Below are 12,533 nucleotides of genomic sequence, written 5' to 3' on the forward strand. Positions count from 1 at the left end.
AATGTAATATCACTCAATTACTGCGGTGGTGACTATCCGGGAAAATTTTGTGGGAAATTACATTGTCTTGCCAGCAAAATGGATTCATTCTTTGCTTTATTCGTAAATCATTTGGAAGCTCAAACTGTGCTTTGTAAATTCAGCCAAACTTACTTTTAAAAATAGACCTGTTCAACTATCATACCCCCCCCCCCCCCCCCCCCCCTCTCTTGGCAAACAATCGCTGGTTAGGCCCTGTTGATTTTAAAAGCTGCTCGATATTTCGAAAGCTGGTAGTAAAACATCAGGAAATACTAACATTTCTGGTTGTAAAAACCAGAGAAAAGTCAGAGAATATTATTTCAGAAAAATTGTCACTACCGTGATTACTAATCTGCACCCCAAAACCCAAGATGATCAGTTAATGGCACATCAAAATTCTCGTGCTAGAAACATACTACAATGATAACATCAATTATGCCATACCGTCTTTATTAACAGCAACATGTTTTCCTCTGTACCTGCTATCAATATATTACTTTTCTTCACTTTTTTTCACAAACATTCTAAATTCATATGCAATTAACTAAATCAATCTGTTCCCACGGTTCCCGCTTTCCTTATATATTCTCACCGCTTCATAACAAGAAACACTGACAACCTTTGCGAGTACTCAGAATCAGATATGGTTCCCATAACAATTCTCCAAGAAAAAACCTTGTGGTGTTTCTGAATCAATTTTCTCATGGCTGCTATGTTAAAGGTACGCCATTCATACACCTGATCGGCAGGCTGAGATTTGATCTCAGTCCGGCTACTCATGGGAATATTTTCTACAGTTTTCCTTGTCCCTCATACATGTGTGGGTGTTTCTGTTAAACATCTTTAGACGGGTGCAAACACATAATGATAGTCTATAGAAGACTTCCTGGAGACTTACTCTATCGGATTTGACGGGTGTTGGTTGCGATTATTGTTATTATTATTACGATTATTATTTCCAAGTACATCGTTCATCATTCAAGAGCAACATGCTGTAATGTTCTTGACTAAATCAGTTATATGTACACTTTCACTGATGGTAGTCAACTGATTTATTACTTGAACAATACCAGTTTTAAGACTGTCATTATCTACTAAGATAATGTATGGAACTTGAAGAACATGCATATCATTGCCGGGTGAAGAAACAATTGTGTTTAGACTCTCTGACTTCAATTGATTATTGAGGTAAACGGCAAGCTGAAGTAACTCTTCACTACGAGGATTGTCTGGCATGATTAATGCTTTGTACGGAGCAAGTTTTGGGTGAAGATGTAATGATTGCTTATCCTCCGTGTAACCGTCACATAATAGTGTCAAAACAGCGAGCTCTAGAGATGTTGCGTGCTCAACGATGTACCCCTCACTGATACTGCTATTCTGACAGTTCTGCAATTTAAATACGTATTGGTTAAGTTAAATAGACATATGGTTTGCAATCTATTTTCAGTATTATTCCATAATTAGCGGCTCAGTATATTAATCAGCAAGTTGCTTCAATGTCATACTATGATATAACATAGTCTGAATTTTAGCATGATGTATGTTGTAAAATGAAAACCAAATGGAATCCGTTTATCATGAAAAACGATTCAGCACAAAAATTCAATCGCTTAGTTGAATTATTGGTAAAATATAAAAAACCAACAGTACAGCGGAAACTATCAATGTTGGAGCAAATAAATCCAAGGTGGCACTTGTAATTGATTATTCTGATTAGATGTCACTAAGTAAACATTAAAAATTATTCATAGTCAATACTTCCTATGCCTGCATGCTTTGTGTGGCAGAGCAGAAAATATAATTTGGGATAGAATACCCTATACATAGAAGATGATAATGGGATAAAATATTTCCCTGCATCCTATGATAAAAAATGTAAAAGCTTTACATCCCATATAGGGGGTCTATCTTACGAAACTCTGAAAAGCAATCTGTGGTTTGCAATTTCTGAATTACTTTGTAGAAATAAAAACCGTTTTGATGCATCAATGTTAGGAAGTTCAATTTCATCATGTTTGGAATAAATAATGAGGTTGAAGTTTGTGACATTAGTGTAACAGTGTATATTTAGTGAAATTATTATTCCATAACTTTTCAGAATTGTGTAAAATCCAGTAAACTGTACTGAAGCAAAGAATTCACATTTTACAACCTGGTCAATTACTTCATACTTCTAAACTTGCAAAAAATTGATCTTTTCTCAATATTTCGTTACGTTCATTTTACTCACAATTTTCTACCAAAAATAACTATTTGTTGCTACTCGTACAGAAAAAATTTATCATCCTGAAAAATTCGAAGGATTCTAAGAATAGTTATCTTCAACAATGGATTTATACGACTTACTCTAATAGAACTAAAAAATCTAAGACAGTCTTCAAGTTGAAAAATGATGGAATACAAGTTCATAAAATTACATAAAAACTGAGAGTCTCCCAGAAAATCATACAATGAATCACAGCTTTTTAAGAAAAATTAATATCAATCTCACTAGTCACGGAATTTTAACTTGTAAAAATTTTTGCAATTTCATAAATTTATACGACTCGTTATAAAAATTCTAGTATTTCCTATGAATTGGCGAGAGTCTGCTATGAAATCAGTGAATAGAATTTCATAAAGTTTTTGTAAGACAAGAACTTCTATTCAAAAAGTATGACACTCTACAATTTTGTAGTAAAAATGATATGTTGCTATCCATGCAAATAAGCCGCCGATTTTCTTGAACTTGCACAATATATAACAATGATAGATATCACTATACTTAAGAATTTTTCTGAAAGTTAATTAGCTATCAAATTAAATATTAATCACATCATACTTTATTCCATAATCCATATCATGTGTGCATAAATATTTATTGGGATACCGTGATGAAAATAATTTCTACACCAAACTGCTATAAAGTGCAAGTTATTAAAAATTGTAAGCAATAGTTGTTATTGTGTGGATTATTCATAGTATTGCTATTTGAATATGTACGTATGTAATCGATGGCATCAACATAGTACACCGTTACCTCACTACTCGGTTGTAGGTTGCGGCTTGAGCCTATCTACCCGTCAAGTCAGTCAGTCAATATCTATACCTGTATTGTTCAGTACACCCACTTGCCACCTCCGTATCAGTATATATGAATATACTCATACCAGATATATACAAGTGAACTGTTTATTCATGCTCCTTTCACGCCGCTCCATTCCTGGCGCTACTCTGCTACACATATTTTATATCACATAGATAGCCATGAAACATTACGAATTAAGAAATTAAATCAAAATTTTTTTTATAAAACTATGAATTCTCATAAAAGACAATTTTTTAAAACAAAAATAAAAAAGACCACCAGCCATTGTATATTGAAAGTAAAATTTCGTGAACTTGTAGAATTATACGAATTTCCATGGAAATCTCTGGCTTTGAATAGAAACTGGGAATTTTGGCAAGTATCCAGGAAATTTACAACTTCAATATGAAAAAAGTTTCCCATAGAACTTCTTAGAAAAATATTAATTTCTTACAATGCTTGTCGATAAGATTACAAATTCGTGTGTGACAATATGAAATACTATTTTTGAACCACTGCTAGATGTCGTATCTCTCTTCCAAGGAAAGTTTGTTCCTGACAAATTAAGTACCCCGCAGAATTTGGCTCTACATTGCGTAGATTCTTTTCATCTTTTGAGTATGATCTAGACATATTTAGAGAACTGTGGTATATGTTTGAACTCACCTTCTCTAAATGTGCATTTTACAAAAACAACACAATTAGTCTTATAAATTTGGTATTTTACTAAGAATAAAACAGGAATTCTATGATAATCGACAGCAATTCATGTCCTTTTTAATATTCGATATAAGAACAATGATCGTGAAAATGCGAGCAGTTCTAAAATTATCTCTAAAAAACCAAGACTTCACAGAAAAGTAAGAAAATCTAGGATGAAATTTGATGTCAAAACTCAGCACACTCCAAATTTCTTTACTTAATCGTAAAATTAAATTTGTAGTTAGACATAGAAATTATTTTCAGCAGGGGAAGTACACAGAATGTCCATAAACTACCGTAATTTACAAAAAAAACTACGAATTCTATGCAAGAAAATTAAGAAAAGTTCTAGGTCATGTTCGGATTGGTGATAAGTCTTTGAAATTTTCGTCGAAATTTTTTGTGGAATATCGTATTAATTATTTAGACCAGTCTTTGTTTCTGGGCACACATTTGACAAACTAATTCTGAAATTCTCCGAATTTTTTCACAGTCTCCAATTCATACTGCTAGAGTGCAATTCTCTGCTAATTTCTATAATTCCTTGCCAATATTTTACCTTATTTTCTATGCAATATTGTAACTGTTCACATATTACCTGAAAAATCTTGAAAAATGATTGATGTTAAATAGATACTGACGTACTCATTCTAAATAGAATCATCTGCATTTCTCCAGATTTTTCTGATCTCAAATTCTGTAGATACTTTTACGATATTTAGGTACCGACGGACTATCCACGGTCGAAATACTCTGCACTCTTGGTCAAATTTCTCCTAGTTTGACTGCATTTTTATACATAATTAAAATTCATGTTCCCAAGAACTGGTGCATGTTTCCGATGCAATCGATATTGACTAAATTAATTCATGCGCGCAATTAAAAGGCCATTTTCAGTTCATTTTTAGTTAGAAGAGCACGTTGAACACTAGACTATGGCGTTTCGTCCGACATTTTTCTGTGTCGATACGGTTTGCATGACAGTGATAAATTTCAAGGAATTTTTGTACGAATCGCGCAAACTATACAAGAATCTGCAGAACTTTTCAGAGATTATTATACTACTGAATGAAAACGGAATAGATTTGAAGTTGAAGTCTTGCAGAGACTTGGAGTGAAATTTTACAAAGTGTAAAAAATGCAGCAAAATTTTGAATTTTTTGTAAGAGCAGTTGATTTCAAAAATAAAATGTGCAGTGCAAAAGTTCTCTGAAAAACTATAAAATTTGAAATTATTAGAGAAATATTTGTACCAGAGTAACTGCAATACTAGCAAATATTAGTTATAACATAAAATAATCATTTGTCTAGCAACTTGTACTTATGAAGAAGGGCATAAATGAGGCTGAAGTTAGTACGTTAACGTCACAAAACGTCAGTGGAAAAATCATTATTGCACGTTTTTGAAATGACTTTCAAGGAGTTGGCTTTTTGCAAAATATGAGTATATATTATTTGTCATAGATGACAAAATTTCAGACATTGCTAAAGATGGGAAGCAATGATTTTTTCTAAACATGTACCGTTACATTAACGTTATTAACTTCATCCATATCGGAATAAATATTCTACATCGAGATATCATAGTTACGATTTAAGAATTTACATCGTACCTGCAAATAACATTCCACTTTGCCAAATGATACAATTTCAACAGTTAGATTTTGTGATGGCAAATGAGCCTGAATACTCATGACTTCACGATTTTCATTTTTTTCAGAATTTGTTGCTACAAATCGGGATGGATTATTACTGAACTTGCGCCACCAAGCCTTTCGCTCTCTCTGTTTCCTATAGAATAAATCTTTGGCAGAATTTTTTTCACCAAACGTCATTACACTCATTCTTGTGCACAGTGGTGGCAGCGGAAGGTCAAGCATTTTGCTATGTTGGTTGTCATTTTGAGTGGTTTCTATTGAAGCTAGACCAAATGGCAGGCCATCACTTCTCGAGTCTTTGAGATATCGTAAGGTTCTGGAGATTTGCGAAATCTGAGCCGGATAAACATTGTATTTTTCTGAAACAACGCAATATTTCCACCAAACATCTTCGACGTTTCGTCGAAGGAATTGTCCAGAAGGGCCATAAATAAATTCTGTCTCTGAAACGGTCAGAAAGTCTGTGCCTAGTGCAGACAATATCTTATTGGCTTTCATCGTGCTGCTTCAGTTTGCATATAGAATTTACAGAGGCTAGTATTTGTCGGTAGTGAGATTAACTGGAACGTTGCCCGGCGGAGCTATGAAGTAATCTTCCTCTGTTAATGCGGCGTTCTTCAACACCTTTTTTGCATAACCACCATCAACAATGAGATCGTCTCTAAGTTTAAGTTTTTGATTTTCGAGCACGGTATACATCGGCTGGATGTCGGCGTTTAGTTCTACCAACCACAGTTGCTTAGCAAACGTTATTGCGGCTTCTAGTCTGGCGATACCTTCCACGCTTCCGAAGTTCACCAATGATAACCTCTCCAGTTGTTCGATGGCTTCACTGTCTATAACAGGAGCGACTTTGTCAGTACAGTGTGATAATTCAGTTGTGAAATGTCGCAGGTGGAATCTCTTCCATCCATTGCAAGCGACACGTCCAAATCTGATCATTGCCCTTTAAATATTTAGCAATGATGTGCAGTGCACGGACTTAGTGCGATGTTTCGCGATGGTAAGCTAAAAGCGCTAAAAGAGAAGTCAAAACTGTAGGAACAGAGAGTGCGTTCCAAAACATACTTTAAGTAATACTGCCGCCAGTCAGCGATGTCACGAAATTCGTGATGTTGTTGAGAGTGTTGCTTAGAGCATATAGTGTTGTGACTACATTCTTAGGGGGGTGCCCCGGTCGATTTCGTGTAAGTTGTACTACATATCTCCAGGCATCGAAGCTACGTGCCTTAGGGTGCTTATAAAGACCCGTTGTACACCTCGAAAACACGGGGATGCAAAACTCCTATACCGCTCAAGCGATCAGAGTGAAACTTGGGCAGTTAATACCTTATTTTGGCAAAAAGTGAAGCGTCTTTTTGCTTTTTAAAAATTTTGACAAAAATTTTACAGATTGGTTACCACTCACAGAAATTGACCAAATTTCCACAGTTACACCTTAGAGCATATAGTAGATAGAGGGAGCCTTCTGGCCGAAAAGTGTGACGACAGAGAGGGAATGAGTAGCTTGAGAACCTGTCTTTTTCTAAGCCAGGAGCGTAGCGTGGTAAATTTAGTACCCACGTCAATGATAGACACCTAACTAAAATTTTTTATGAAATTCATTATTGTTGTATATCTTATATAATATGTTATGTACATACATTTCAATGTAATATACATAATAAATTTACACTGAAGAATTGATCACAATTGTAACAAAAAAGGATAATTTTCTTTCGAAAGAAAACTTGCTTTCCGAATTTGTGATTTGAATCATCACTTTCTATTTTACAAACTATACATTTCAGAACCATTCTGAAATTTGGTTACCGACGCGGTTGTTAATGTTTCATCAATAGTGTACGCTTTGGAATGCATCCTGCTTCATTCTTAGCTCTAAGGCCTCACTACATGGGCACATCGGGCACTGCACCCTTACCGTACGCTTGGTACAGCTCTGACGTAGTCTGGTGGCTGATTTGAACTGACCAATCACATTTTGTAAGAGAGAGATAGTGTAACATCCGATCGGAACGTCCGTATGTTTTATTGTTTATGATTATTCCCTAACATTAGTTACCAACTAACCAAAACTCTGAATGTGAGAACTCTGTAAGAAAGTCATTCAAGGAAACTGCTTGACCATCTGAAAGCCCCTAGATGAGGCATAACAACCATTATCATTAATCAAGAGTCCAGAAACCATATTACAAGATCCTCACATTACAGGAGACTATGATATTATTATTTTATTATCACAATTTACTAACACCATTATATCGAAATATTATACAATACCTAGTTGCAACACGGAGTTTAGAGCCACATTATAGGCAACCTATGCTACAGCCTACAGCCCACGAGATAGATAAGACTATAACATGAAGATATATAATCAATATAATATAAAATTAATAACATTAGAGAAATAACCTGTAAAGGCCAGGGACTGCGATACCTCCAAATACGTAAATACAAATTATTCAACATTCCCTTCCAAAACGCCGTATTGTAGGCAACGCGCCTAAACTTTGGAGGTAACGTAGACCTCTATTGCAGAACCGTACAGAACGCCACCTGGAGAGTGTATCAGTAACATAATAACAAAATCACCGAAGGTAACCTAACTCACGGGATGATTCTGTAGGGCGAGGCAATCAAAAGGTAACTCAGGAAAATAATAATGAATAGACTATTATTAAATCATCAAAATCAAAACATCCACATTATTTTTGGAGACGAAGTATAATAGTGTTCCAGGATTAATTATCTTCTATAAAATATATCAAATATTATATTAGAGAACGCTCTTGTATCGCAGATAAACATTAAGCAAGCAAATTAATCAATTATCTTCTATACAACCCTTCATTATATTCCCTAGCATACTAGAACATTCTAGAAATAAAAGTACGCTTGTAATATAACGCCCCGTACGCTCAAGAACGCCGACATTGTATAAAATCAAAACCAATATAATGATGTAGGTAAAGCTCACACGGATTCAACCCTAGGAAGCGGCGATCTCGAGCATACGCGCGTTACGCGCCCGAAGGCCACCTCATAAAGTTGTGTTAGACCCCCTACTCCTTCAGTACAACTATCAAGGGACCGCGCGCCTATCGACGAATACACTAGCGCGTTGCACCAACACACATATACATGAAACTCATACCCATAACATACACTAATTCAAATCCTAAAAAACGAATACCACTCTAGTTCTCAATCTTAGAGAGGGGGTATGGAGCAAAGAGTTGGGGGCACGGTCCAAAGTCCAACTTTGCACCCAACACCAATAAATCCCATAGCATAGCATACCAGCCTAGTCTTAATTCTTAGAATAAGGGGAAGAAATGCGTTTTGTGGGGCAATGCTCGAGGAGAGGATTTCACACCCCTATCGTTACCGCTCTGAATAAATAGCGTAGAGCACCCAGCGTTCATTCGCTCTCTTGGTTTTTATCTCCAGTAGCTACAATTACTCAGTAGATCCTCGCGGTAAAATCCTCTAGCATTTGCATTCCAACGACGAATCTCTACCTGATTCATTAGCCAATTTTATATTATTAAAATTTGTTCATTCTTATTCTGTGTGTTTAATCAAAATATATTCTACTTTAAACCAATTCCAAATCTAAATTCTGTGTTCATTTAAAACAAGTTCCTTCATCACGCCTATACCACAGTTCCGGAAGAAGCCGTCTCATAAAAGGTAAGGTAAATGTTATTTTAATAATTTATAACAATTTCCAACTCTCCGTTAATATCCAATTACGCGAATTCGATCAAGTTGTCCATTTCACTTCAGTGATTAATCGATATTGGCGACCCACAACTACTGATGTGAAGTCTAGCTAAACATCCGCGATAATCTCTAGTGGTAGTTTTGGGGAATTTTCGTGGAGTGCCGCTCCGACGTCACAATAGGTTCTCATGCTACTATATCTATCCTTGGTAACATCGCCACTTATGGGCCAGGATAGGACAGGCTCCCTCCATCTACTATATGCTCTAAGAGTTACACTGAATGGATCGACCTATTCGGTATGATGCCACTCGGCGGTGATGAAACACACATTTTGAGCCCAGTCCCATGAGATTTGATGGTGAAATGACGAAATGGCAACTGATTACGAAGAACACCGGAATCTCATTTTGGTGACATTTGTCGGTAATTTCTTACCGACATTACACGCATACATTACCGGCATGCGCGTAATGTCGGTAACAAATGTCGCCAAAAGGAGATTTCGGTGTACTTCGTAAGCGAAAACCAGATCAGCTGCCATTTCGTCATTTCACCATCAAATCTCATGGGACTGGGCTCCAAATGTGTACTTCATCACCGCCGGGTGGCGTCATACCGGATAGTTCGATCCATTCAGTGCAACTGAAAATATTTGGCCAATTTCTGTGGGTGGTAACCAATCTGTAAATTTTTTTTCAAAATTTTGAAAAAGTAAAAAGACGCTTCACTTTTTACCAAACTAAGGCATTGATTGCCCCAGTTTCACTTTGATCGCTTAAGCGGTATAGGAGTTTTGCATCCCCGCGTTTTCGAGGTGTATGTACAACTGGTCTTTATAAGCACCTTAAATGCAACGAGCCCCATTCTTTACATAATTCTAAACAAACAGACTGTAATAAATTTTCATTTGATGCAACAATAAAGAAATCACACGAAAATTACGAAATCGCAATAGTAAATTCCTAGTTTTCGTGCCATTTCTTTATTTCTACATCAAATAAAAATGTTTTGGAGACTTTTTGCTCAGAATTGTCTACAGAATGAGGCTGTCAAGCCCTATTTTGAGTTTAAAATACGTGAAATTTGATATCTGCGATATCATACGAAGATATGTACGACAACGTTAAAATCGACCAGGGCACCCCGTTAAGGTGCTCATAAAGTTGCGTTTTATCTCGAAAACGCGGCAAGCCAAGCTTCCTATACCGCTCAAGCAATCAGGATAAAACTTGGGCAATCGATTCCTTATTTTGACGAAAAGTGGAGCGATGTTTAATTTTTCGAAAATTTTGAAAAACAATTTTACAGCTCGGTTATTGCTCACCCAAATTGAGTAAACTGAACACTGGAAACGAGGGAAGAGAAATCATGCATAGCTCACAAATAAATAAACCGTATTCTCAGTGCCAGGGACAGCGCCTTTGTATTACGATACGATGCGACGATGCAACCAATTAGCGCATCACCGCTTGCTTCCTAAACCAACCACCTCGCGCCAATTCCCCGCCGAGATCTCATAGACTCTCATAAACCATTGTAAACCTTACAATTGAAACCTGAGAAGATTGTGTTAATAAATGTATATTTAAACCCAAGTGTTGTCGTCAGTAATTCATTATTTCAATCATGCATAGTGATGGTTGGCACGAGCCAAAAATAACAAATTCTTTGAATTTGTGGGTGAACTGAGAGAGAAGACCTGAGGAGCTGATAAACAGATTTACGAGATTCACATAAAACATACAGTGAATCAGAACCATCTCGCAACGTCCCTCTAAAGACGTAACAGTTGCACCAAAAAAATTGAACTCTCCGGTATGATGCCACTTGACGCTGATGAAACACACACTTTGAGCCCAGTCCCATAAGCTTGATGGTAAAATTGTTATTATTTTTTGAAAGTAGAGATCAGTGATTATAGACCATGTCCCATGCTGAAATTATGAAGGGCAGAGAGAAAGAGGCTCAACTCGGCGCTACACGTGATGCAAAAACTCAAGAAAATAGTCACTTTTCTTTTCGCCACTACATAGTGCCGACAACGCTTTTTTTCAATATATATGTGTGTGTGTATGTGCGTGTCCAGTCCACCCACATGGCTTCTGCAATCTACCCATGGCTTATAGATTTTCAATCTACACAAAAATCCATAAACCATAGTCCATTGCGTAACGAATGAGCAGCCTATAAGTTGTCTGTGGCAGCGTCTGTGATTGTAAATATTGTTGACTGCCGGTCAACTTATAGGGCGCATAGGTGTCTCGTTCGTTATGCCATGGACTATGTCTTATGGATTTTTGTGTAGATTGAAAATCCATAAGTCATGGGTAGAATGGAGCTCTTTGGCCCCGCTGACCTGGCATGTCACATATATATTTCTAGCCGTCAGAAGCGAGGTAATTGGGTGAAATGCCATTACGAATCCTGCGAGAACGGAAGCAAGAACCTTACTCGGAAAATTTTTAAATTGAAGCTTGAACAAAAGTGTACGTGGCTAACTGAGTCACTGGTCATGCAAATCGCTGATAATGTTTATAATAAAGAATAATGAAGTGAATAAAATCACGCTGTTACGTTCTGGGAGGAACGCCACGAGTCGATTATGATTCACTGCGTGATTTTGGTTAATCTCTTGACTTACGTAGTTGATGTTCGGGAATCTGCTGATCAGCTCCTCAGCTCTTCTCGTTCGGCTCAATTAATTCTGAGAGTTTGTAAGGTAATTAGGCTCGTGCCAACCATCACTATGCGTGATTGAAATAATTCTCTTCACACAACACTTTAATTTAGAATAAACATTTATTAATAATCAACAATCTCCGTCAACTTCTCAGTTGTCGAATTTACAATGGTTTATAAACTGGTGTTTTCCTTATCACAATCACAACTATTATTAAATCTTCGAGGTTCTGAGTTTGACTTTATTCACTGAGTCTAAACTTTTCTATGATTTCTGGATTAAACTCTGTTCTAAAGTTGTTCTGCTTTCTATGACGTCTAAAACTGTTCTCACTGATGTCTGGATTTATTCTGATCTAATTTGAATTAGGGTTGAAAAAAGAGGTGGAAAAAGTAGGAGGAGTTCGAAAGGGTTACAGTTTCTCGCGGGTCTAGGATGATTGGATGAGGATATTAATTAGTATGGGGGTAAGGTTTCTGATTAGTGCGTAGGATCTTGGCGGGGAATTAGCGTGAGGTGGTTGGTTTAGAAAGCAAGCGGCGATACGCTAATTGGCCGCGTGATCATTAAATAAGGACGCTATTCCTAATTCTGAGAATAAGGCTTCTTTATCTGAGAGCTATTCAAGACTTCTCTTCCCACGTTTCCTCTGTTTAGTCTACTCGACTAT

General features: G+C 36.6%; 2 protein-coding genes across 2 annotated transcripts; both read right to left on the reverse strand.

Annotated features, from left to right (window-relative positions):
* Positions 1–533: 533 nt before the first annotated feature.
* LOC124407100 (DNA polymerase subunit gamma-2, mitochondrial) lies at positions 534–5,949 on the reverse strand. The gene is made up of 3 exons (XM_046882925.1): positions 5,407–5,949; positions 988–1,410; positions 534–545 (listed from the first exon to the last, which is right to left on the reverse strand). The coding sequence occupies exons 1-2, from the start codon at positions 5,947–5,949 to the stop codon at positions 1,000–1,002; spliced, it is 954 nt and encodes a 317-aa protein (XP_046738881.1). The 3' UTR covers positions 534–545; positions 988–999.
* Positions 5,950–5,985: 36 nt separating this feature from the next.
* On the reverse strand, positions 5,986–6,441 carry LOC124407101 (glutamyl-tRNA(Gln) amidotransferase subunit C, mitochondrial). Its single transcript, XM_046882926.1, has one exon. It carries the CDS (start codon positions 6,391–6,393, stop codon positions 5,986–5,988), a length of 408 nt encoding a protein of 135 aa, XP_046738882.1. The 5' UTR covers positions 6,394–6,441.
* Positions 6,442–12,533: the final 6,092 nt, after the last annotated feature.

The sequence above is a fragment of the Diprion similis genome, chromosome 6 (genome assembly GCF_021155765.1).
Source record: "Diprion similis isolate iyDipSimi1 chromosome 6, iyDipSimi1.1, whole genome shotgun sequence".
Classification (NCBI taxonomy): domain Eukaryota; kingdom Metazoa; phylum Arthropoda; class Insecta; order Hymenoptera; family Diprionidae; genus Diprion; species Diprion similis.

Excerpts from the sequence above, each read along its gene's own strand:
- LOC124407100 (XM_046882925.1), bottom strand. The coding sequence starts at position 5,949 with ATGAAAGCCAATAAGATATTGTCTGCACTAGGCACAGACTTTCTGACC. Across the intron at positions 1,411-5,406 it reads AAGTGGAATGTTATTTGCAG|AACTGTCAGAATAGCAGTAT; the intron begins GTACGATGTAAA and ends TTTAAATTGCAG.
- LOC124407101 (XM_046882926.1), bottom strand. The coding sequence starts at position 6,393 with ATGATCAGATTTGGACGTGTCGCTTGCAATGGATGGAAGAGATTCCAC.